The sequence below is a fragment of the Sparus aurata genome, chromosome 12, assembly GCF_900880675.1.
Source record: "Sparus aurata chromosome 12, fSpaAur1.1, whole genome shotgun sequence".
Lineage (NCBI taxonomy): Eukaryota > Metazoa > Chordata > Actinopteri > Spariformes > Sparidae > Sparus > Sparus aurata.
Genome location: NC_044198.1, coordinates 9,899,969 through 9,926,181, shown reverse-complemented (window position 1 = coordinate 9,926,181; position 26,213 = coordinate 9,899,969). Strand labels below are relative to the sequence as shown.

The window sequence follows — 26,213 nt, the reverse complement described above, 5'->3', positions numbered from 1 at the left end:
CAGGAGTTTATTGCGATGCCTATTATGTCATACAGCAGTTAATCGGATCTCTGTCTTATAAATCACTGCAGGGGGGGATTTGGCTGTTCGCAGTGTCATACCTCGCAGAAACATCTGAGGAACCTGCCTTAGCAGCTGTAGCACATGTTGACCGAGGCATCCGCAGAAGCAGGATATGCACACATTTCAACCTCAGCTAAGACTATTTAGAAACCTTTTATTACGAGGGCTGACTGCCATGATTATTTTCATTAATCTTTATTATTCTTTGACATTTAGTCTATTAAAGGTCCCAAAAGAGTAAAAATATAATTGATTTTATTATAATGCTCTTATGAGGTTATTGAATGCAGCAAGCAAATATTCAGCACCGCTCATCACATTTAATCATGTATTTGTTTTGTTTAAAGACCCTCAAAGCACGCCCACACAGGTGTTACCTGCTTCAGCTAAACAGTTTCCTGCAGGGCAGCAACCCAACTAACCCACTTATGATTAAAATGTAAAATGCCCAAAAACGGTTTAAAAAATTAAAGTTCTAATATGATGTGTTGTCAACATGATAGTTGATGAACAGTTAGATAGTTAAAAAGCCAAATATTAATTGACGGCATGGAACAAAAGCAGCAAATCCAGTCAAAAATAGTTCTCCTCTTTTTCTTTAATTTCACAGCAGGAATTTAGACTGACGCAGTAGTAAAGGTAAAGGTGCGACTAATAACATTAATAAAGGCTCTGTTTGTTCATGTGTGCAAGTTATTAATGCTCAGTAACAGGACCCTGAAGAAGCTAACCCAGGGATTCAGGCGGCCTTAATTTTATCATTCGCACCTGTTCTTTTCCTACTGTCACACATCAACATATTCCCCAGAAAAGTGCTTGTGCTGTGGAGCAGAGCTGATGTGGGATTCTTACAGATTGCTTCCCCCCACCCCCACCCCCCCCCCCCCACCCCCACCCCCACCCCCACCCCACCACCACCCCACCCCACCACCACCACCCCCACCCATTCTCTTATAGGCATGACTTCAAGGGACACTTGATAGAATGAAGCCATCGTTAACGTAATTGGTTACACCTGTGCTTTTCAAATTCCAAAGTCAAAATGTCTGCTGTGAGCAGGGTCTGCCTTTCCTTTAAAACACAACTCGGCTCACTCACCAGACCTTTCAGTGTTGAAGCTATTACTGTTGTTGTGTAACGTATCAGATGGTGCTGTTGTTGGGACATTAAGCGAGACTGCAAAGTGGTGACCATGGATACATAACAAGAGCTTACAATGTAATACTTGGGCCGAGCAGAGGTCTAGTCAACAGAATCACCAAAAACACGCGTTAATGCTTTTCAGACTTTTTTAGCCGATGCACGCACAGTTTGTAAACGGCATATCCACATAAAACCAAGTAATGACAGGGACCTTGGGTTTGTTTGTTTGATATCATCTGTAGCTTTAATCAAACTGGTTTGTACCTCGTTTGCACACCAAACAAACTAGGAATGTGTTAAAGCCTTCTACCTTTGAAAGGCTTTAACATTCATGAAGCTCCTCTCATTACAAAACGTTTTTGAGATACAAGGCTGTCCATAAAAAGAAGAAATCTACTATGACACATAGAAAATGGGTATGAGTCTGAACCTTATTCATTGATCTTGATTTTTATTTTTTTGGCCTTTCCCTACGCATCAACATTTTTAACCACATCATTAAAGCCTAACCTTCTGACTTGTGCCACACATGTTTCTTCTTTTCTTTTTCTTTTTTTTAGCATCAGAGCTGTCTCCTTCAAATTTAACAGAACCGCTTTTGAGTTAGTGAGCGAGTGAAAATTATTTGCAACAGAGCGATTGATATATATGGCTTGAGGCTGAATAATGATATGAAATAATTGTGGAAATGATTTCGATAGCTGAGTGCCCATGCTCACGCGGCCATGAAAAGACAAGTGAAGGCTAAAGCTGGAAGAGTCATGTTGGAGCAGGGGCCATGAGCAATGGCCCAATCATACGTGAATAACCCATGTGTCATCCCAAAAACCATTTGCTTCTTCTGCTCACTCTACCTACCCTGATAAATACAGAAACTTGGTATTTATGGGAGCTGTAACAACCAAAACATGATTTTTCATCACCCTCTTAACCAAGTGGTTTTGTGCCCAGACCTAACCTGAACAGATCCAGTGATTTCACCATGTTAAAGAAAAAAATTAACCTAAAGATAGGTAAGGTTGCAACATAAAGAAATGTGAAGTTTTAACACATTGGAGGTTTGCAGAAAAGCAAATTAGCAACATTTATTCTGGCAGTTGGGTTGGCTGTCAGCTACAGAGATGCTCCAGCTTTAGCATTTCTAAATGTATGAACTGATTAAATAACTACATGTTGAGTGGATCATCAACTATACACAGCTACTTGGCTCATTCTCAGATTTGTCTTGATAATGTTTGATACGTTTTTTCCATTTGTGGTAGTGGCTTTCATCAAATATTGACAACAAAAACCCCAGCCTGCTTTGTGTCTTATGGTTGGTCTTTTCTAAAGCTACTCCTTAAATTCTTACATTCCAAGCATTTAAGTGTCTTGATAGAAACAATCCCTTAAATTATTATTCTTAAATTCTTTGTGCGACAATCCTAAAAGGCTTAAAGAATGGCTTGTTAAATAAATTTGGGATATTTCTAAAAGCATTTTAAGTCAAAGTGTTAGCACAGAGCTTGGTCACACAAAGTCGACTTTTGAGCTTCTGTATTTATTAAATATAATATTTTATTGAATGAAAAAAAAATTATGTTGAGTAGAGGCTGAAATAAATTCAAGCTTTCAATTTCAATTTTCAATTAACGCAAAAAAAAAACACAGAAAGAAAACCCATCATCCAAGATAATAAGATCAATTTTCTTTCTCTGTATCAGTATAAGTGGCCCAGGCAGCGTCAGCATGTGCAGCCATCGAGTGAAAAAATGTGATCTTCGAAACCTAAACTGATAATTCTCCTGGGCTCTATCTCTGTGTGTCAGCCAATCCTATATTTTACTGTTGGACTTTCAAAAAGGCACGGCTCGCCTTGGCCATACAAATGCGATTCACTGATAAATGTGTGTGAGTTATAGCCCGGCTGGAGAGCGACACGGTCTGATATGTACATGTAAATTAATCTGAGCACACACAGTGAACTACACAGTTACAGACAAATGCACGCACACGCCTGCGCACACACACACACACACACACACACTGACAGAATCGTACTGAAACACACAAACACACAGGGAATATAACCCTTTTGAGATGGTAAATCAGGATGCCAGCTCTGAGACTCAATTTCATTTCACGCCGCTGTTGTGGAGTCGGATCATAACTTAGAGCAGGTTACTTGCACAACACACACACACAGTTTTGAACACACACATGCATGCATGCACAGACAAGTGAATTCAGAGATGCAGAATGATAGAGCCACATGCGACAGCCAGATATTCTGTAAATTGAAAGGCATACATGCACACACAGGCGCACACAGCTGGCTCCATAATCAGAATTGATCAGTATTCTGATCTAGTCTAGAAGGTGTGTGTTTGTGTGAGTGAGTGTTGTTTTATGGACTGTGTGGCTGCTAGATATATCTCTGCATGCACCTGTCTGAGTCTGTGTACATTTCAGTCTGTTCATCTGTGGGAGACAGCGTTCAAGTTTTGTGTTCACTGACTTTGCCAATGGAAGCCCCGTGTCTTCACCTGCTGCTGCTCCACCAAACCTGAGGAAAATTTAAACGTTCTTTCTCAGGTTTATAATTGATACGGTATGATTTGTAAAGAGGTGCCGGATGCTTGTCAGAAAACATTGAAAGTTAACACAGTTAACTTTCTCCAGAGGGTATGCTCGTCATTAAACCAGTGAAAAATTGGTAACAGAGGGGTAACAACTCACCGACCTTAACAACTAAAAAGGCTTTTCGCCATTGATTCCCCATTTTACCCACATGTGTGTTCTCTGATGTAACATCCCTTTTAGCTTGATAGTCCAATTTTAGAGTGGCTTTCCAACCAACCAATTTGGCCATTTCAAAAATGATCCATATGACAGTTTTCTTATCTGCCACCTCTCAGGTTTTACCATTAGAATAGTTTTGTTCATTGGACACACACAACAGAGATGTCAAGGATAGATCTTTAAAGTCCTGCATTTGTTTACTTTGAGTAATCGTGCCCATTGATAATTTTGATCGCAAGTACTCAATTTTAACTGCTGCATTTGTTCATTCAGTAATAATAGCAGTAATAATATTTTTTGTATAATGAATAAAACATAAACTGACCCTGTTCTAGAGTAAAGGTTTAGCAACACGTGCTAACAAACACTTAAAGTATAAGAGATTATGACTTTTAGAATGTTACTAACTTTGTCAAATGCTAACCTTTTGGTTAGGTTTAGGCAACAGGACACACACATGACATGAACCCAAGTCTCTGGAGGGAAAGGCCTGTGATTGACTCACCCATCCACCCCAGCCACCCCCTGACTTGGACTTTTTCGCTGTTTATACTGCAGCACTAGACAGGCGCTTCAACAAGTCTCATAGGAAAACTAGTCAAATACATAATCATTTGCATGTTAAGCACAAGGAGAAACCAATAGAGACAAATAACAGGCAATCTCTCACCACTTCATTTGTTAACAGTGTTGGCACACACCGGAGTGAAGCCATCAGGTGGGGAAGATTAGCCAGCTTATCAAGAAAATGGTGACTGGAGATCCCGTTTAGCTCTGTGGAAAGAAAATAGCTCTCATGAGCTGATGCATTTGATCAGCCAGAGTACAAGCTCCCATAGTGGTGAAGACCAAAAAAGAAAAACGGATAAAACATGCAAGAGTGGATAAGATGTGTGAAGCAAGGTTGAACTGAGTGCGGATCTGCAAAGGTATCGTAACCACTGACAGTGGTGTTTGTGGTGTATTTATTGCTAATGCCTTCGCACGTCATTGCTTGGTTCATTTTGGACCCTATTCTTACACATTATTTTGTGCAAGTATTCAAGTACTTCACAGTAATTTAATGTGAATACCTAAAAATAGATATCAGCATCCTTACTCAAGTTGGCAAAAATGTAGTATTCATATAACTAAGGAGCATGATACTACAGTGTTTCCTCTAGGATTTTTTTCAGCAGCGGGGGCAGGCTCTCCGGGGAGCCGTGGCGGCGTAAACAAATGACACTTGACTGCAGATTTTACTTTTATGCCCAGCATAATCCCGCTTTTTATTGAATGGCTGGCATGGAAAAGGGCTTTTTAAAGGCAGAATGTAAAAATAAAAAATAATAACAATAAAATAAATTTAAAAAACAATAAATATAATAATAATAATTTCTTGATGGGGCTGTAGAATCAGTGGCAAAGATTGCACCCAGGCTCAGAACAAGGAATTTTTCTGGGTTTTGAGAAATATTTGAACAAGCTCATCTGAAAATGCAGTCAGCAGTTACATCATGGCGTGTATATTTTCGTTTAATGCTATCAATTAGTTTACTCACATTAGGGACACTGAGTTGAGTTGGCACCGGGCCCAATTAATTAAGCTGCCGATATATTACGTAACCTTAGCTGGCCATCAATATTTTGCGAATGTCTATTGAACTTATTAAATCTATTATAAGTTTTCTTAAGCTAATAAGTCTACCTTTTCTCCGGTGAGTCATTGCCCTATTTTCAAGATGACACTCCTCTGACTCTCTGACCTGGTGCCTGGGTACTTGACGTGATGTCACTTTCAAGTCCGCGCTCTTGCGAGTAATTAACGTCGATACCACCGGTAAGTTAATGGGGGAGGGCGAGGGGGATCTACTCCAAAGAGTAGATACTGAGCAAGATAGTTATCTAGTTTACCTCAGCACTCGCGACGACACCCGACCCAGTGCAGGACTCTGCTGTGAAGGTGGAGATATAATGCGGCGGTGGTGTATTTGCGACAATTTAAAAAAAAAGAAAAAAAGAAGAAATTTGAAGGAGCGGGCTGCCACTCCTAAATGAATGTTGAGGAAACACTGTACTATCATATCTGTATATTTTGTGTATTCTGTATTTATCTGAATCACAGGTAAAAAAAAATCATGTGACGCCTGTCCTTCATATCAGTAAGCCTTGAACTAACTTCGTCCTTAAAGTCAATGTCCTAACTTCATCAATAGATGTTTGATGATGCCGCAGTGGTAAGGTATAAGAATGTCCTCCCTGATGCCAATTGATGTTTGAACAAGTAATTCTATCAGTGTTTAATCAGCTAATCAAACAGCGGGGCTACTTGTTCTCATGAAATCCTCTCTGACACTTAGCTAATGGTAATTTGACCTCAATTGATCTTTCTGGTGGAATTACGGTTAATCAAGGATGCAAAGGATAAATACCATGAATTTATGAGTGTCCTTCTGTCCAAATTAAGCAACCAACACAACATTGATTCGCTGTGTCTTCATCTTCTCTGATTACTTCTTAGTTTCTCAGTCTGCCTCTTTTGTTCGCTGTTAATTGTCAACTTTTTCGATCTTTCTCCCTTTTGTCTTCTCTTTCTTTCATTTTCCTGTCCATATTTAACTCACTTCCATTGGTGTGGAATCAAAATGTTCCTATGCTGACCTTCACTGGTGTGTTAAACCCCCATGGACACACTCTGACCCAAATACTTTGCTGATTCTGACTAGCACTGCATTGAGTGTTTGTGTCCCAAATGTACAGTTATGGAAGGCCATTATTCAAGTGTACAGTTTAACAATATTAATATGTTCTGTGTGGCTATGAACGTGTATATTCCAAAGAGTTTGTTTGTGTGTGTGCATGAGGAATATGCAGCGGTTTGTGTTTTGTATTATGTGTTTCGGGCGCACTACTTAAGTCAGTTTATTAAACAGCTCATGGACAATATGCAACTTATTGTCCGTGTGTGTGTGTGTGTGTGTGTGTGTGTGTGTGTGTGTGTGTGTGTGTGTGTGTGTGTGTGTGTGTGTTTTCTATAAATAGCCTCTAGCTAGTCTTTGTGCTTGGTATGCCCTGCAGGTTTTAGCACCACTGACCCCACAACATGTCTTTATGCTGGCTCTTAACAGTTCTGCTCTGGGAAACATCAAAGTGCTGCATAAGGATTACCATACCCAGGCACCCTGCAGAATTGTGATATAAATTAAAGACTTGAACTTATGTAATGGTGACAAAGCACTTTAATCTTCCTGGTAACCCCTTGAGACCCAATGTTCTCTATTAGAGTTCACCTTGTTTCCCAACAGGCAATCAAGGATGCAAAAAAATAGTCATATAAATATTAAATTAAATTTTCAACAATGTCAAAATAGTACTAAAGGTGATGTGTGGCATGATGTTTGTTTGAAGGCACAGTTTCTGAATACAGGCTGTGTGGATTTCTCTGTGGAATGTGGCTTGTGGTGCGTTCTTTAAAGTTTTGTGGGTTTACACAACTTGTGCGACATGCATTTGCGTGATGGACTTACTGCTGTCTCTTCTGGAGGTGCATGAGTTCAAGTGATGTATTTACTCTGTTTTACTGACACTACAGTTATGCAGGCCATCTTGCTGAATTTTGTCTTAATATTCAGGACAGTTCTGAAGGGAATCAAATCACTTTCAGCTGCATCCATCTGTCGCATTCTCGATTCTGTCTGTTAATGTTCTGTGGGTAGACGTTACTTCGTCCCAGGGATATAACCCACTTGACCTCTTCTTTATTGCAGTGCACACAACTTATCTACATTTGAAAGTAACTTTAGTTATCTGATCTGCTTTCCCTCTGGCAGGGTCATGAACGTGTATTCATGAGGGGCTCTGTCATTTGGCATCAACATAAATAAGTGGAATAATGAGCAAAAATAGCAGAATTTAATCTTTGTGAAGGGCATTGATGACTCTTATTCTCATTTCGTAGGGAATAACAGTGTTCCAACACTGCTTACAACGCCCTGTATATTACCAAGAGATCAATAGCACTTGAGCTGAATGTCATTATGGTTATTAGGCCTGCTTGTCTGTATGCTGATGAAGCATGAGGACATTATGCAGAGTGGTGTTGGAGCCCGTGCGTATATGTGAGTGAGTACATGAGGGTAATCGTAAGTGCATCTACTCGCGTTTCCGCTGTTGCTTTAAGGTGTATTATGCATGTGCGATGTGTGTGTGCGCAGAATATTCATGATGAGTGATACAACACTGATGAATGCCGAAGTTTCTGTGGAATTCAAAGGGATCCATTCAAAGTGAAATGGGGAGAAAGTGATGGAGAGGGTATAGGGAACAGTGATCAGAGAGATATACAGAGGGAAAGCAAGGTATGCTTCTCCCACATTAGAAGATAACTGGGCAAATTTTGGATCCTCATTTGACCCTTCTGACAATTGCAGGGGTGTTCCCAATTCAAGGCTTTTCCGCACAGATAATCTGCCCAAACGATCCTCTAGCCTGAGTGGTTTACAGACATCGTAATGTTGACGACTGGATCAGAATCTCCCCAAGGATTGTAAGACTTGAAATTCTGTAGTGTGGAAGAAACAGTGATGGGATATTGAGCAGAAACCCATAATTGCAAATGAGAGTAAGCTGACCTGTAAATGTCACAGACTGGATGTTGTGTATTGTTAACCAAAATAAAAACACCACCAACAAAATGAATAGCACTTTGATCTCCTGAGCCAGGTGGACAGTAGAGAAGGGGGACAGATTTGTGGCCTCCATCTACATTTTTGTCTGAAGTCACATTTGAGCCTTTCATGTCATTTCCTGGAATTATCAGTCTGAAATAATTTGGTCTGAATCCTAACATGTGGTCCTGCAAAAGATTCTGAAAGTGCGTACATCCATACACCTGCCAGCCATCACGAAACAAGTATTTTCTGGTACATGGCGATGTGTTCTAGTGAATACCAAGTCAATCCATTGCCTGTTTTCAAGTAAGTCTTGTTGCCAGAGACTTACTGCTGTTGCTAATTGAACCAATCAGAACCAACCACATCTTACTTGCTATAGAGCTATAGAAAAAAAGTTAAGTCTTTTATGTGTACATACTAACTCACAGAAGAACTCCTTAATCCACTCGAGAAGAGAAAAAGGAACACAAAGTGGAAAACAAGAGCCAGAATAACCTTATGAAAGAAACAGGCTGGGAAAGAAAGGAGACAGGGAGAAGGAGAACTTCAAAGCAGGATATGCATAAAGGCAGATGGCAGGTTGGGAAGTAAGGAGACAGGGGCGTAAGGGGAGAGAAAAAGATAGAGATGGACTGCCGAGTGAGAAGAGTGCAAACTTTGATGCGATGGGAGGTAGACAACAAGGAGAAGTTAAAGGAAGAGGACTGAAATTAAAAACAAGATAGAGGGAGAAGGGAGCAAAGGCTAGAGAGATGAATGGATATTAGAAAGGACAGAGGTGGAGAAGGGTGATGTAACCTGAAAATATGAGAAGAATGGGATACAGCTGACTCAAGGACAGTAATAGAAAAGAGCTGCGAAAAGGTCATCTAAGCAAAATATTCCGAGGGTCATGCTCCTCTGCAAACTTTTTTTTTTTTTTTTTTCTGAAAACCTTCTTATTAATACTCCTTTCTGATGACATCATTGAAAGAGGATTAGGATTTCACTCTTCTTTTTGACAAAAGCTTAATGCCACCTAAAGGCAGTTGAAGGTATTTTAGGTAGAGTCTTAGCCATTAAAATTTTTAATTATGTGTTGTCTTACTTTGATAGAAGTAGATCTAAAAGCATTCTACAGTATATCCTGTATAGTTGTGTTTTTTTTCCAGTAACTCTACAGGATACTCTTCTCTTCTCTTCTCTTCTCTTCTCTTCTCTTCTCTTCTCTTCCTTGTCGCACAAAGCACAAGCGCACCAGCATCATCATCAAAGCTAACATCAAAGTCAAACTGTATGGTTTTCCCTAAGATGGAAATAAGTTTTTTTATGTAAATAAAGTCACACATCCGTTCAAAGTAGCTCGACAAAGGAGGAGATCAAAGGAAATTGGCGTTTCTTGCAACTCACATGCATATGCAAGCACATTATTTGGACTCAGACAAGCAGGGAGGGCAAGCATGGAGATAAGTCGAATGGACAGGAGAAAAAAGACAGTGATAACAGGAAATGAAGAGCGATATGGCATGAATGACAGAGCGTAAGGTGCAGGGGAGGTTTGGGGGGGGCGGCAGATGGAGAGGAAGTCGGAAGGAGAACAAACAGTGTCAGGGTAATGTTAATGGGGGCAAGGATCTTGTCCTATTCAATATGGATGGCTCTGGTATGATGTATGAAATATATATGAAGCAGGAGATTGACATCTGTATCAGCTGCATTAAGAGGCACGTCTGAGCCGAGAAAGCTAGCTCGCGTGAAAAACAGTAAAGTGAGAGTCATTGTAGTGAGGAAGAAAGGAGGGAGGGGACTGACAGACAAAAGGGAACGATGGAGAGAGAGACATCAGAGCAAGACAAGGATCTTGACAGCTTTTGATCCCAGGCCAATGGGGGCACTGTTTTTTTTCTTCTTCTTTTTTTTTTTCTTCATAGACGAGGGCTTTTCCTAAGATGGAAATCAATATTTTATTGTTGTATCTTGTTGTGCTGTAGATCCTCAGTGTTTAAGTGTTAATCGGAGGTCCTCGCTCCGTGTGGTCATGACAGGGCCCATGGGACTTGTAAACAGGGCAGGGCTACTATAAGACAGCGTGTCCCCGGTGTCCCAGCTAAAACTCCCATCAGGCTCACATGTACCTCTCAGCCCTCTGGGTCACGGCCCCTTGAGCTTTGCTGAACCAAAGAACAAAGGCAGTGTTAGTGTCAGCATTAAGGTCTTTAATTGGAATTAATCTGCATGGACAAGTCGAAATTCCTCCTGACTTTTTGAAGTAAAAATAGCATTTTTCTCTAGTATTCCCCCAGAATAACTATTTTTTCTTTTTCTTCTTCTTCACTCACTATGAGGGATTATTGGCAAATAATTGAAGAAATACATTCAGAGTGAATAAGACCCGCATGATTAATCGAAATAGTATTGTGATCAGAATATGGCCAAGTTCAGTATCCAGTAATAGGAGCTGCAATTTCTGATGAAGCAAAATGTGTCACAACTAAATTAAAGGGTATAAAAGTGTGTTGTTGTGGGTATAAACTTATCAATACGTGTTTACAAGTCTTGGGGAGTACTAGTGCATATGTGAAAAAGTAGTAGGAAAACCTTTCTCACTTCACATCTGCAAACTGCATGTAATCTGATTACTTTTCTCCAGTGCGTCACTCGGTGACTAAGTTGCATTGCGGGTAATGTAACATGAAAAGCAGTCCCTAACACTGTTAGAATCATTATGGACAGTTTCTAAACAAATGGTCAAACTCGATACAGAAGAACTAGCAATATCACCTTTTTTAGACCTGTAAACACACTTTAACATGTAAAATCAGTGGCATCACCCTTTTAAGCATTGTCCTGCTATGAAGATGCCTGGGCCTACAAATTGTATCTTCAGATATAAAAGGACATTAATATTTGGTTAAAAGAAGATGGAAAAAAAAAACATCATGAACAACCGCATCATTATTTTTCAGTGAAAACAAAATCCCAAAACTACCATACCAACTGAAATTGCGACTCACATCACAATCAAAATAATCATAATCTGATAATAATTATTTTTCATATCGTTCAACCCTGAAGCTTTTGATCAACTGTGTAGAAGTGGATTAATATTTCTGCTCCGTCCTTCCCTGCTATGACAGCTCAGTGGCTAAGCAATAAGTGGACAGTAATAAATAACACATGATGACTGATAAAGATTGAATTCAACTATAACTTCTAACCAATTTTCATTTCTCCATATTCACCTTATCATATCAGTTGAAAAGTGTTATCAAATAATAAATTCTCCCTTCGCTTCCGCCTGTCTCTCTTTGCAACATAACAGAATAAACATGAACTTCCTGCCACACAGTATTGTGCTTGTTGTATATGCCCATATGATTATAAAGGCTTTGATTTTGTCCCTCTTCTTCCAGTTGCTAGGAGCCAGCACACAGAGGGCAGTCATTTAACCACGCAGATATTTTTCCATTATTAGCCATTGATATCACTAACACTTAATCTTTGCCTCTGTCTTTTTTCAGTTGCTAGGAACCAGTATGAACGGATGGGCAGTGATGTCACCATGCAGTGCGGCTCCCTGGACAATGACGCATCCGTGTCATGGAAGGTGAACGGGACAGACGTGAAGGCCCAGCACCGTCTAGAGGGTCCCAGACTGATACTGACCGAGGTGGACCTGGGCCACAACGGACTATACAGCTGCTTTCAGAACCCGCACGGAGAGAGACGCGACACCATCTACCTTCACATCGGCAGTGAGTAGCCAGATAATCGCCCGCCAAGGATTATTTCAAAAAAGACATGATGAATCTTTTATCATCCCAAAGGCGACACTGCGTCGTTATGGCAGGAAAGAGAAATGACCAGGATGCAATTAGAAGTCCAAAAAAAGGGATGAATTAATAATGAGGACATTTTATGAACGTAAGCTTGTACACACAAAAGCAAAGACAAAAACAATATACAAAGATACAAAACCTGACTTGCTGCTGTAATTAATGGTTGTGACTTCAGGCTCCATGGAAATGTAACACTCATGATAATGTTGTGGCTCTGTTGGCTGTCCTGCTGATTGTTGCACCAGCTATGTGGAGGTTCAAAAATAGCTTACTTTAGACATACAGGGAGAGTTATGCTCTAATTTAAAATCCTGTTTCACCAGACAATTTACTGACAATGTGAGGAACAACTTCGAATTTATACCTTGTCTCAGCAGATGTTAGTCATTCATTATCATGTTCTCACAGCTAAATGGTTACAAAGACAGTCGGGGCTTTGAACCTGAGTGGACCACATTTTGACACATTTATGATGGCAGTAGAATGCGTGGTCAACTGTTTATTTTGATTGATGTCGGAATTTCTGCAGGCTCCCGTTGGTTATTTGTAACAGGAAATTGCGATGTTTGGCATTAACTTTGAAGTTAGTTTTTGGTGAAGATGGAATAAATACAGTATCATTCAGATCAGATCACAGGTGCCAAGTGGCTAACTGTGATAGTAGTTGTGAATTTGTGAGCTTAAAGTCACTCAGAAATATGTATTTTATTCTTGTTCCCACAGTTTGGGCTATGATGTGCAGAGAAATGCATATCCGCAGTGTTTGACCCCAAGAGTCAGTTTTCAACAAGATAATAGAACATCTTGTTTTACAGTTTATCCCTTCAGATATGCTGAACTGTAAGATGTAATCTTTAAGAAACAGGGGAAGTCCTTTGGCTGAAAGCTGAGAGGGCACAACTCTCCGAAAAAGTGACTTTTGGCAAAAAAAAACTGTACCAAACATTTGAAAAGAAAAATGTGTCTAAATGTCAAATTGCAAATTAGCTCTGACACAACTCTGTTCTATGACAATAAGATACAAGATTTAACTAATAAAAACTAGTTAAATCTCAATGTTTATCTTAGTAAGTGTTACATTTTTATATCTACAACAGATCCTTCATGTGATTACTCATTTCTTAATTCATTAATCAATATTTAACACTTACAAACTCCATTTATGAGTGCCTTTTTTTTTTTTTTTGTTGACACATTTCTGTTCCTTGCTGAGTAAACCTGTTTCGCTAATTGACAATTTTAGTACCAGTTATATTATTTGAAGAGCTGCTTCATTTAAATTTTAAATGCAAATATAAAAACTCGAATTGTCATGATAGCAGCCCTTACAGTAGGGACCGGCTGCCAGCTGACAAGCGCTAATGATTAGTTGTTAAAATGACATTTTGGCCACTTTGCAGTTGTGGCTGTGCATTTTAATAATCATACAAAAGCTAAATGAGTGTCATTTTAACGGCATGTCACAGCGGCCTGCGAGTTGGCAATGGCCCCCTTTGCGATCCATTATTCTGATGGTGAAGGTTTTATTCACTGGGCCCATGCATAATAATAATGGTGTTGAGATAGGATAGACTTGTAAATGACAAGTACCCCAGACGATAAGTGGGATGAAAACACCTTTTGTTAAAAGTGGTATTTAGCTAAAGTTTAATATTTGTATTCATGTGTGGATTAACTTTTTAAACAGCACTCTCTAAAACAATTAACCAAAATACTCACTGAAGGAAATCCTTATTTAGTCATAATTTGAAGGTGTTCACTTGGATGTTAATAATTTAATACTTCATTTCGAACAGCCAGTTATAACATAGATGAACGCAACATCTTTGTATCTTATTACTATACTGAATTTGGCAAAAGTAGTATGGGTTTTTATTAATAGTACATTGTCTAATATAAAATGACAACTGTCTATCTAATCTGTGCCTGTACCTCCTCATTTCTCCTTCAGTTTGGCTGTTTGAATGCATGTGTCACTGCTGTAATACTCCATGATTGATGGCTGCCTGTCTGTTCTTAAATGACAGGTCTGAAAAAGAAGTCAACAGCGAATTAATGTTTTCTTATTATGGCAGAAAAAAAAAAAAACAGGGATGTGCTTGTACATTATCTCTGCTGGCAAGCAGCAGCATTTCCTCAAATTATTCCTGATCAATTTCTATCTTTCTCCATATGAGTATGTTGGTAGTATAAAGCATGGGGAACATTTTAAATTGAATTTTCACAGGAATCATAGTGCAGCTGCTAGCTGGCTAGCAGGTGAAATTAGATATCGCTTTGGCATCAGTCATGGCAGACCACTTGAAAACGGTGCCAGAAGTGACACAGTTTGATACACTCCAGAAGAAAAACCTTGATTCATCGCTCCCATGGCCTTGAAAAATATGAGCTATTACCAGCTTTCTTCTTTTTGACAGTGTTATAGACAGTCCATCCAGGTTGAAATCAGAGAAAGGTAGAGTGAAAGAAAGGTAGACAGGTTCTTATTCATTGCCTGCGCTGAGTCAAAATGCTACCACAGTAAACGGCTTTGCTGTTAATCTGCTGAACAGCATATGAGGGCTGGGTGATAAATACACAATATCTAACAGATATTAATAACCCCGCAGCATTTATGAGAGAAATATCCCAAAGTGAAACAAAGCAGCATAATCACAGAATTTCTTTAAATATCTTTTGTAAAAGAGGTCTCCATCAGCTGAATAGGAAACCCCACCTGTATGACTCCATCCACTTGTCAAGAGGACCAATAGAAAGCCAGGCGCACCACCCAATAAGATTTAATCCCAGGCCGATGTTAAATGTAACATTTCCATGCAAATGTTTGATGAATGAGCCCATACTGGAGTGTGACAGTTTGGTTAATCATATCGCCAATGATGAATGACTGAATGCTGAAATAATACTGAATTAATGAGAGTTTTATGTTATGCTAGATTGTGTCAGCAGGGTGAATGATGCAATGCATAAACAGACCACAATGTGTGTGTGTGTGTGTGTGTGTGTGTGTGTTTGTGCACTTGTGCGCGTGTGTGTGAGAGAGAGAGAGACATGTATACACTTTGTGCAGACCAGTTCATGCAATGTGCATGTGTTTCTTTTCACCAGTGGTAATTTTCTGCATCATAATAACACTTTGGTGGTCTCAAACAGTGTGAAACATTGTGTAACTATTCACCAGGGGTCGATTACAAGTTTGTGGGAACAGTACCTCAGTGGTCTAGCCTGGTTGTGAATATAATTACCTTGATAACAGTTGGTGCTTTTATGACATGTTCAAGGCACACACTGGGGCAACATCGACTTTAATTCTGCCTTTCAAACTCCAGAAACTCACATCGCCATCTCAAGTTCTTCCACACTTTTTCCTCTAATTGTCTTTTCTCAATCTGCCTTCTATCTGTTATCACTACCCTGCTGTTTCCTGCTATTTATGTACCCTTCTCTTTTTGTCTTCTCTCCATGTCTCCCGCTCTATTTATTATCTGCATTTTCATGATGCTAACTGTCACCTACAAAACTTTAAAGTGTCGTGCAGATAGAGTGATAATGGCATCATGACAGGCTACACTTGTTATGATTACCGTCGTGTTGATAGTTTGATTTTATGCAGTGTTTATTACTCACACCGGGGGCTTGTTATGTTTTACGCAGATAAAAGTGTTATCAGGAGAACAGCTAAAACCATCTGTCTTTGCCTTTTTACAATTTCTCCTCACTCTTTGTCTCTTTTCCCCAAACTTTGTGATTACCGCTCATCTTCCTTATCTTGTCTTTTCTTCTTTTTTTTCTTCCTTTTCCTTTAACACATCCATTTTTCTTTCCTGCTTTCGCCTGTCTTTCTCTATCATCCCTCCTCTCTCACTCTTTGACTATCTTTAACCAGATCGTCCATATGTCCTCTCCTCCTACAATCTCACCCTGACTGTGTTTTGGCTTGTAATTTGTGGTGGCATCCGTTAGCTGTGTGTTTACACTGGTTTGCATTAAGAAAAGAGGACGTCATTACAGGACTCCGAACCCGTGTGTGTGTGTGTGTGTGTGTGTGTGTGCGTGTGCGCGTGTGTGCGTGCGTGCGTGCGTGCGTGCGTGTGTGTGTGTGTGCACGTGTCCTTGCTCTACCTTCACACCAATTTTATGGAGCTTTTGTGATCTTTCTCCAGTAGTGCGTCAACATGATGTCAGCACAAGGAGACCACAGTTGAGATTTTTATGTGCAAGTTTTAGTGCCGCTGTGATGTCTGTTTCTTTTCCTCTTTGCCTTATTTCAACACTGTATAAAGCTGCTGGGTGTTTACATTCTGTCTGTCACGTTGGATACGTGCAAGGCTACAATTACTTAAAAAAAGCAGCTAAAAAAATATGCATAGATGTTGAGTTGTGGTTGGGTGTGTGCATGTGTCGAGCCGATACACACATGGTAGGATGTCGTTGCCCTATGGCGTTTATAAAAAGGCGCTTGAAGCAAATACTCTCACACACACTCTGGCACAAGAGCACGCGATGACGCTATCTTCAAAATCAGATTTGACGTATAGTGTTAGAAAGATAGAAAGAAATAGTGAAGGGGACAGGGAAAAGTTTATTATAATTTAATAAGCAAGAGGTCATAAAAGTGGGAAGCTCTCTCCTGAAATACAACATCCCCTTTCCTTTGCCGTCACAATGTGGAATTTATTGCTGTCGTGCCCTTTTACTTGCCTTTGTCCATTTTTCTGTCCATAGCTGTCTTCGGCGGCCGTCAGCAAAAGCAATTTATAGCATCGCAACATGGGCTGCAGCCATCCAGTTATTCAGTTATTTAGCCTCCCAGCTAACACAACATCAACTGCAGTGGGTCATATATCCAGCCAGGCTCCCTGGTGACCTGTCACACACTCAGCCAGCAAGACACATAGTCTGCTAGTGTGTGTATAGTACTATTTGTGCTGTTTACAATGTGTAAACAGTATTTTATTTTTGTTATATTGGCGAGAGTGAGAAAAGCTTTGCGAGATCCCAGCTTTTGATTTGACTTTCTGCGGGTGATTTGGTGAAAGTAAATGTTTATATACAAGGGCATTTTTATGATGCCTTGCCACAAAAACAAAAAAGAGAAGAAAAAGGAACATGAAAGTGAAAAAATGAGTAAAAGCAGTTGCTTTGCCTAAGCTGTGAATCATGGGCATGCGATGTAGGCTAAATAACATACAGGATTTCCTTGTCACATGCTTACTGTCTGAAACCATCTCTTTCCAAATTCGATGATTTGATGCAGAGCTGTGAAATCGCGATGGCCCTCCAAACATCAGGTCATGCATATCTAAAAGCTCCGTCGCTGATCGCTCCTCATCTTTCGAGCCCATTAGCCCAGCACTCCGTCTGCCAGCCGACACTAGGCAAGAAGAAGTAATCCCTTTTCCCCAAAAAATTCTTGACAGATGGACCAATCAGGGCACTCCAGACAAAGCACTCCCATTACTGTAATGACAAGATTTTAAACATCTGTAATGAAGAAAAGCATTTATATTGTGAGCAAGAGTGGTGTCTGTTTGGTGATGAATTTATACCATGAATCATCACATAAGAAAGGAGGTTCTAGGTTTGGCATTGAGTCATTCCTGTAAACAGATCCAGTCTGAAGTGCCCTCAGATCATTGCCGTGCCATTATGTAAACTCTGTTTTTCTCGACACTAACGCAAATGATAACAGAAGTCTCAACTGCCAGTGTTATGGGTACGGGTTAGCTTGTGAGACCATGTCCATTTGGCTGAAGGTGCACGTGTTTGTGGTTTGTACTGAAAACGCATAGAAAAAGACAAAGGTAACTCAAAAAGACACTTTTTCTTCTTTAGTCTTTTAGTCTTTGTCAGTCTAGCAAATTAGAAAGGCTGGCATGCTTGTCTGATGTTGTACTGCTATACAGCATACACAGTGTTGTGAAAGGTAACCAAAAATCACTATTGAGTCAAAACAAAGATATCTTCTTAAAATCTTACTTTGTGAGGTGAAAGTCACTACATCAATAGTGCTTGAGTTAAGTTCTTAATATATGTGATTTTAGATGTGTTTAAAGTAAATACATATTTGAGCAATAATTGTACAAAGAAAGGTAAATTATACATATGAGTACTATGAGTCAAGCATGACGTTTCATAACTGAGCATGCATGTATTTGTCTCCCATGACGGAGTTGGCTGTATTGTTTTGTTAGCTAAATTACATTTCATGGTGTATAAGCCATGCATTTAAGCCTTCAATGTCTGATTGAAATTTAATATTGAAGATGCATGGCTTCTTTAGGAAATAAAAAGAGGAAATCGTTGTTATATTAAGGTTAAACAAAAAGTACTTAATTAGTTTTGGTACCAAAGTCAGGTGTTAAACTAGTTCTAAAAGATTATGCACCAACTGAAAGATGCAAACGGAAAAGCGCATATTAGCATAGCTTGCATTTGAGAGCATTGCAGTGACATATGTTCCTTCTCCAGAGCTTTGCACTAACCTTAATTATAACTAGCACATGTGTAGTTCTCACCCTTATCTTAACCCAAGGATACAATTTAAGTCACATAAAATTAGGCACACTAATTAAGTTAACATTTAGGTAGCTCATTCCTGCTCAGCCTGCTAAATCTAATGTTTATCCCCAACTGTAGCTTTTGAAAGACCATAAACACACACACACATATATGCTCACGCACTAACTGGTTGCCTTCAGCCTCATTATGGATGAGTTGAAAGAGGAGTGAGTTCACTTGTTAGATTGATGCACATCTCTTCCCCTCAGGCAACTTATTTCCACACACACATACACACCGTATCTATTTCCTTTCCCTGGGCAACCTGTTTTTGTGTGCATCTACACACGCACGCACGCGCGCACACACACACATACACACACACACACACACACACACACACACACACACACACACACACACACACACTCAGGGGACCGGTGCTACATGGCTGGGTAATGGAATTGTCTTGTCTCCTCGCAGACAGATCGCTATGGAGGAGGGCGAATACGTAGAGCTCCGTCTCCTCGGGGACTTCCTGTTTAAACCAGGAAGTATTTGGCCCTGCATGTAAGGCCAGTGCAGGAACTACTCAGCTTCCATTTTAATTACCCTCCCTGCTTGTGCCAGTGCTCGGTCAATCATAATAAATAGAAAATACCTGCATTGAGGATTTACGCAGGTTTTGAATTTAATTCAACAGTTTGTCAACCTCAGACGTTCTCTCGGGTCTTGTTTCTGTCAGCAGAGGAAGGAGCCCAGTCTGCCGAAACTGTAGGAAGGGGTGTTTTGAGTATTAAAAATTCAACTGCATATCCAGAGGGTTAGACAAACAGGTTATCTGAGTTACAAAGAATTCAAGAAAACTCACCCCTTATTTTGTCTTTTTAACTTAAAAAGTCTAGATCCGGAGATTTTTGCCCAGTTCCTCAGTGCCATCACACGTCCTTGAGCAAGTCTTCCTCTCCAGAGGACTTGTACTGCAGCTGACCTCTGACTTCTCAGGAGAAAATAGAAATCAATAAAGCATAAACTGAACTGTTCGTCCTGAAGACTTGAAGAGAATTTTAAGTCCAACCTTAAATCAAGCCAGAGCACATCTTGGTTTTCCAGTTTTTTTTTATTCTCAGTGTTTTCTGTTTTGTAGGTGCTGAACCAAACGTCTGAATATTCATCCTTGTCACGGCAGGTCTCTCCCTTCCTTCTCTTTCTCCCTCCATAACCGTTTGCTCCTCTTTTGTTCCGCTCCATATCGCCAATTTCTTGCCTCTCCATTTTTTGCTCTATTTGCAGGACAACAGCAGCCCCCATCACTTTATTGCAGCAGACAACCATAACAAATGGGAAAATGGGCCCGGTTAAGGAAGTCAATGGGAAACCATGAGGGAAACTCAAACATATTAAAAAAAAGGGGGCCATTGTGTGATTTGGCCTCTTTGTATCCGTTGGGTATCAGGAGTAATCTGGCAAGACAGATTGTTTTCTCTTTCCTGCTCTCTTTCAGTGCTACTGTTTCAAACACTGTGTGGCCAATATCATTAGCAACAGTAACGCCAGAGGAAAATGCTCTGAGTGCTTGCTTGCATTATATGTTATTAGTTTTCCTGTCCATCCAGAATCTTAAACAGTATATACATTCACTGGTATTCTGTGGATTCAATATAAAGGAGCACCTGTACCTGCACATTAAGGTTGATCCGAAGTAGAATTTCAAAGCTTTCGAAGCTCAGCCAAGGTCGTCTTTTCTCAAAACTCTCTTGTCCAGTATTCTGCTCTTTTTTTTCTTGATCATTTTTCACTTTGCCCCTTCATCCATCACTCTCACCCATGGATCATCCCTCCTTTTCCCTCCTCGAAACTTAAAATTCTGGCCCCGGCCCCTTTGGTTTTGATCTCATTCTGTTTCCCCCTTTCTCCTCTACTAATCCTCTTACACCATCCCCAAGTCCATTCCATATCACCCATTACTCCCTCCTCTTCTTGTCATGTTTCTCGCTGTAGTTTGGTGTATATAAGCCTCTATTGAAAGTCCCATACTGTGGCCTTACACCCTAGTGCACTCCTGCTGTCCTCGCTGCATATCATGTATGTTAGTATGTATTGTGCGGCTGTAATCTCTCTCTCCGCTGCAGATAAACACAATCTGTTGAATACTAATCCATCTGTGTTATCTTATGGCTGCAGAGAGAGTTTGAGCTTCTGTGTGAAAACGCAGACAGGTTACAGGAAGAGGAGAGAGGGCTGAACACGCAGAACTGTATGAAGCTAATAACAGGGGGCTGGAGATCAAGTTGGCTAGGTGTAGCAAAAGTCTCCCCGGGAAGAAGCTGAAGTGGAGAGAGACTAAGTTAGATAAAGCACAGCCAGAGACAGAGGAGCTTAGTTTGAGGAACAGCAGCCTAACACAGGAAATAGTGCGGATAGAGAGCTGGATTCAGGATCTCTGCGAGGATTTAACAAAAAAATGAAACTGTGCATGCGGTGATGAGAAAGAGGAAAAGAGGTGTTGTACTTTCTCTGCTAGAAAATTAGCTAGACGTAGCAAAAAAAACATTGCTGCTATGATGGATATATAACAGTAGAAAACAGGGTCCAAAACAGGAAACTGTTTTTTGGGTTCACTGCAAATGGCAAAAATCAATACATATTAGCTAAGGTATTATTAGATATTAAACTGGGGTTAAGCCGGCTACAATCTTAACATATAGCAGGTTGCAATCAGATGGGATTTCCTGCTTGCTCTTGCAAGTATATTTAAAGCTAGAATATCTTCCCCCAAAGGAGTAGCTTTTTGTGCATCTGTGACTCTGAAGGATCTGAAGTTGAGACGCGTACAACCTGGAGCATTCTGGGAAGTGCCCGCATCCGTGTCAAAAACACAGGGCTCATGGTTTTGTTTTTTCGGTGGCATTAAAGCCAACTGGAGCAAACTTTAGTGGCTGAAATTTGAGCAGCTGGAGCATCACTTCTAGTCGTCTAATTCGCTGCTCCTTGTACCAATTAAATTTGCAATGCTCCAAACTCTGTTCCACTCAGATGCTCTGCATGAAACGAAAACCATCGAAGTATATCTTATAATTGGCAGAATACTCTGAGATGAGTGTGTTGTTGCTGTCCTAAACCTCCTTGTCCTTTGCTTCCTTTTTCTAATCCCAACCTTCTCTTACCATCTTAATCAATATTTAGCATGTACAGGCTTTGTCATCCCCATCTTCTACTCTTCGCTATCCTCCATGCACATTCTCGTCGATTTTTCTTAGATTTGTAATCATTGCAGTAATGGGTTTAAAATGGCCACAGGGACAAGATGTTATGTTTATCTTTGATCAACCTTTTTCTCTTTTAAAAAGAAAAAAAAAGGGATCTTAAAGTTAAAGTGAGCCAGAGTTCATTGTGCTTTCCCTCTCTCTCTCTCTTTCTCTCCCAGCCTCTTGTGTCTCTCTCCCTTTTTCACTCTAATTACCCTTCCAGAGGTAGTGGAATAAACCGACTGACTGTATTATTATCTTGTCTCCTCTGTTCGCTCTGCTTTCCTACAGTTGACATGCAGCAAAACACAAATGTCTGTGCTTTGTATGCCTGTGTGTGTGTGTGTGTGTGTTTGTTTGTGTGTGTGTGTGTGTGTGCGCAGTGTAGTGTTGTGTATGTAGGTGTTGCTGCTTGTGGGCGCCTTTGTGTACTTCATATTAAATTGTCACTCTGTCTTTGTGGTTGTGTGTGTGTACACATCTTTGTTTATGCCAGAATTTGTAGCCACATTTTTGTTTGTGTGTGTCTGTGTGTGTGTGTCAGTGGCTGTCAATGTGTGTTTTGTATGTGTGCCAAGAAGGTAAAGGCTTGTTCCCTCTTGATTAGCGTCCAGTGAAATAGAAATTTCTGGGCTGTCTCTGCCCTTTTTACGATTCTGCATCTGTGTGTGTGCAAGAGAGAGAGAGAGAGAGACACAGAGAGAGAGTGAGAGAGAGAACGAGTAAGTGGGGGGGAGAGAGAGACTTTGACCAGAAAGTATTCCCCCTGCTTCAGTGTCCAGCGGTGAGGTTGAGCAGTTTGCTCCATTGACGTCAAGCAACTGAGGAATGGTCAGATATCCATGAAAACATGCTCACCAGCCATTTGTGCATGTGTGTGAGTGTGTGTGTGTGACTGCAAAAGAGATTCAAATGTCAAATGTTTTCTAGAGGTAAAACTGTCCACTCCTGCTGACCCTTTCCGCCAGCCCTGTCACATCCATTCAGTTTAATGCGTCCCCACGACCTCAAAAAGCCAACGTGTACAAAAACATGTTGTCAAAGCACAGATGTAGAAACTTTTTGGGTGTTTTGCTCATCCCCCTGTCTTCTAAGAGCACTCGTCGAGTCCTGAAAGAAGACATATAAAATGTTTCCTTCACTGTGCTCTCTCTTTGAATTGAGGTGTTTTGTTTGTTCAAAACATGCTCTGTGCTGTCTTGTTGTGGCACATCACATCACTGCTTTAAATAATCGCTACTGTCTTAAAGATGAGACTATTTATTTATTTATGTATTTATTTAATGTATACAGCAGTTCGCCTAATAGTGATGTTAGGGGCATGGACAGAGTTTGCAGGATAACATGGGGGATACGTTTTGGTCATTTTGCTATTAAGGGGTATAGCCCCCCCCCCCCAAAAAAAAAAAAAAAAAAAAAAAAATAGAAATAGCCTGCTTATTTCACACCTGTTTCAGTGTCTTTTCAAAAGTGCTGGTTTGGTTGGGGTTCATTATTTGATAAAACTGTCTATGCAAAACTGTAACGACACACAAAATACACTAATACACTTTTTTGGAGCTGTTTATATCTCAAACAAGTTAGCAATAGCTTGAAAAACACTGTGTTGCAAACAACGTTGGTGGTGTGAATTTCCTGGCTGAAACTACCAACTTCCGCCCTCAAAGTGCTCCAGTGACAAGACACCCAAAATTGAACAATCGACTTGACTGACCATAACAAAACAATATGTCTTTGGTGAGCTTACACTCAGTTGCACCCTCAGCAGTGCAGCCTCCTTGCATTCTAATTGAAATAGAGGAGGAAAAACAACATGAAGATGCCATTATACAACTTTATAAATCAAAAAGGTATCTTTATTTTACTCTGAATTTTTTCTGTTATACAATTACTGTAGTCTACAAAAGCTCTCAACCCCGATCCATCGTTGCTGCCGTCGTTGTATGACGTCAGACAACTGCTCCCTCATGAAATCAGGGTAGAAGTTGCCTCCTTCAGCAATCATAGTTATTGACGATGTCGATAAAAAAACATTCTCAGCATTGGCACTGGAAATCTTAGATAAACATGTTGGGAATAACTTTGTGTTCAGGCATCAGAGCCAAACCAGGTTCTAATAACCATGTGTCCTGAAGCTACTTAGATATTCTGTGTAGCTTCTCATGACCAGGGCAGCTCATCAAAAATAGATCATTAGGTGTCACCATTATGAAAGTTTAAGTTGCACTGCGGCCATGGGCTAGTTTTGCATTAAACATTGAATATGACTCATACAGAGAGGTCCTCATTTTATAAAGATACAGAAAATCATAGTCCTGTTTTTAATACATTTTATGACATGAATTATCGTAGCATCACTGTATTTTTTTATTCAAAGAAAACTGTCAGTCACCTTCTTTAGATTATCCTTGCTGCTCTGAAGTAAGCAAATCAGTAAGCACCCCTTGACTCCCATCGGCCAGCCTGCTCAGATGTAGGGAGAGAAGCAAGCCCATGGTGAGTGTTGAGAAGATATGTATGTGACCAAGAGAGAATGACAAAGACTATGTGTGTGAGTGTGAGGGTTTTTGTGTTGAAACGGATAAAAAAAAGTGCACATTAGAGGGCAATTATAGGAAATAAATGTACTGTAAGACAACAGAAAACAAAACATGTGCATAAATATATATGTTGAATCTATCATGTATATATGTGTCCATGCATCCCATAAGTGTTTCACACCGCCGCCTTTTTTGTTTTTTTATTTTATCCTCCAGCATATATCCCTATATGTGCATTTAATGGACTGGGCCCTAACACAATTTCACGCTTCAGGATAAAAGTGACTTCTCCATTTAGTGTATCCAGGCCCTTTCTATTTGGTGCAGCAAACTAATCTGCACTTCCAAAGGAGACTGTTTCTCACTCACTCAGTTACTTGTTATACTGATGATAACACACGCAGTCTGCTTGCCCTGCACAATGTACTTCACTAACAAAGAGAGAGACCTCAGCTGGCATTTTTGAGGCCTGTAAATATTAAGCCGTGCATTGATTTAAAGTGGCCTTGAGCAAGACTGAAGCAAGTGTCTTTTTCAGGCGAAGTTAGTCTTTATCAGCTCAATATTGTCGCTGCATGTCATGAAAGATCAACATGTGAATAAATGCTGATGGGAGGTGACGAAGTTCAAGGAGGAGTAGTTTTGAACTCGACACAGTCTTTGTGTGTCATAAAGGGGCCGTATCACAATGAAACTCATTTTCTGAATGTACTTAAAGTTAAACCTTGCAACAAATTTGAGCTCTGTGTAGCTTCTGTTGTAGATGTAGTAGTTGTTTGTGCTATTGTATTATTATTAACTACAGCAAGGTGGTATTATTGCAGAAGCATTCATTGGATAGCATTTATCTGGATAATAGTTCAGGATTTTGCATCGTGTATAGTTTATGTATATGTGCCCAACAATCCACTGCCAGTTAAAACTAAAGCAATCCAACAAAACATACCTGTAGTGAAGTCCACCTACATGAAAGTTATGTTCATTTTTTTTGTTGAGGCTGTTATTGATATCAATGAGGACTAAATAACATGAGTTGGACAAAATAATGGAAACACCATACCCATTTCACACTGTACTTGCTTCGTGTCCAGTAAACATGTGTATGCTTACAGTAAAATAATCTGTAGATGCTGTCATACCTGTATAGCTCTATAGAGCAGGGATGTCCAAACATTTTCCCATGGAGGCCCAACATCTGAACATAATAGTTGGCAAGGGCCCAAAAGCAAACACTGGTCATATCATATTGCATTATTAAGGTGCCAAATGGTGCAAAGGAAGTTCCCTAAATTGACTGACTTCCTGTGCAAATTATCACTCTGCCCACCATGCTCAGATTACATTTGTTCGACCATCTTATCTCACAAAGAAGTAAAGCTGTGATACATATTATAAATTGCTTTACTAGTTTGGGGCAAAAACATCTGACATGTCAAATAGAACTCTATGGTTGACCAACTGTATAAG

General features: G+C 40.0%; 1 protein-coding gene across 4 annotated transcripts in view; it reads left to right on the top strand.

The window, feature by feature from the left end:
- Positions 1 to 26,213, top strand: part of cntfr (ciliary neurotrophic factor receptor) — a 288,526-nt gene that overhangs the window by 176,673 nt on the left and 85,640 nt on the right. For all 4 annotated transcript variants that reach the window (XM_030436151.1, XM_030436149.1, XM_030436152.1 and 1 more), the window contains one exon: positions 12,140 to 12,373. In XM_030436151.1, coding sequence (XP_030292011.1) covers positions 12,140 to 12,373 — 234 coding nt within the window. The remainder of the gene's footprint in view (positions 1 to 12,139; positions 12,374 to 26,213) is intronic.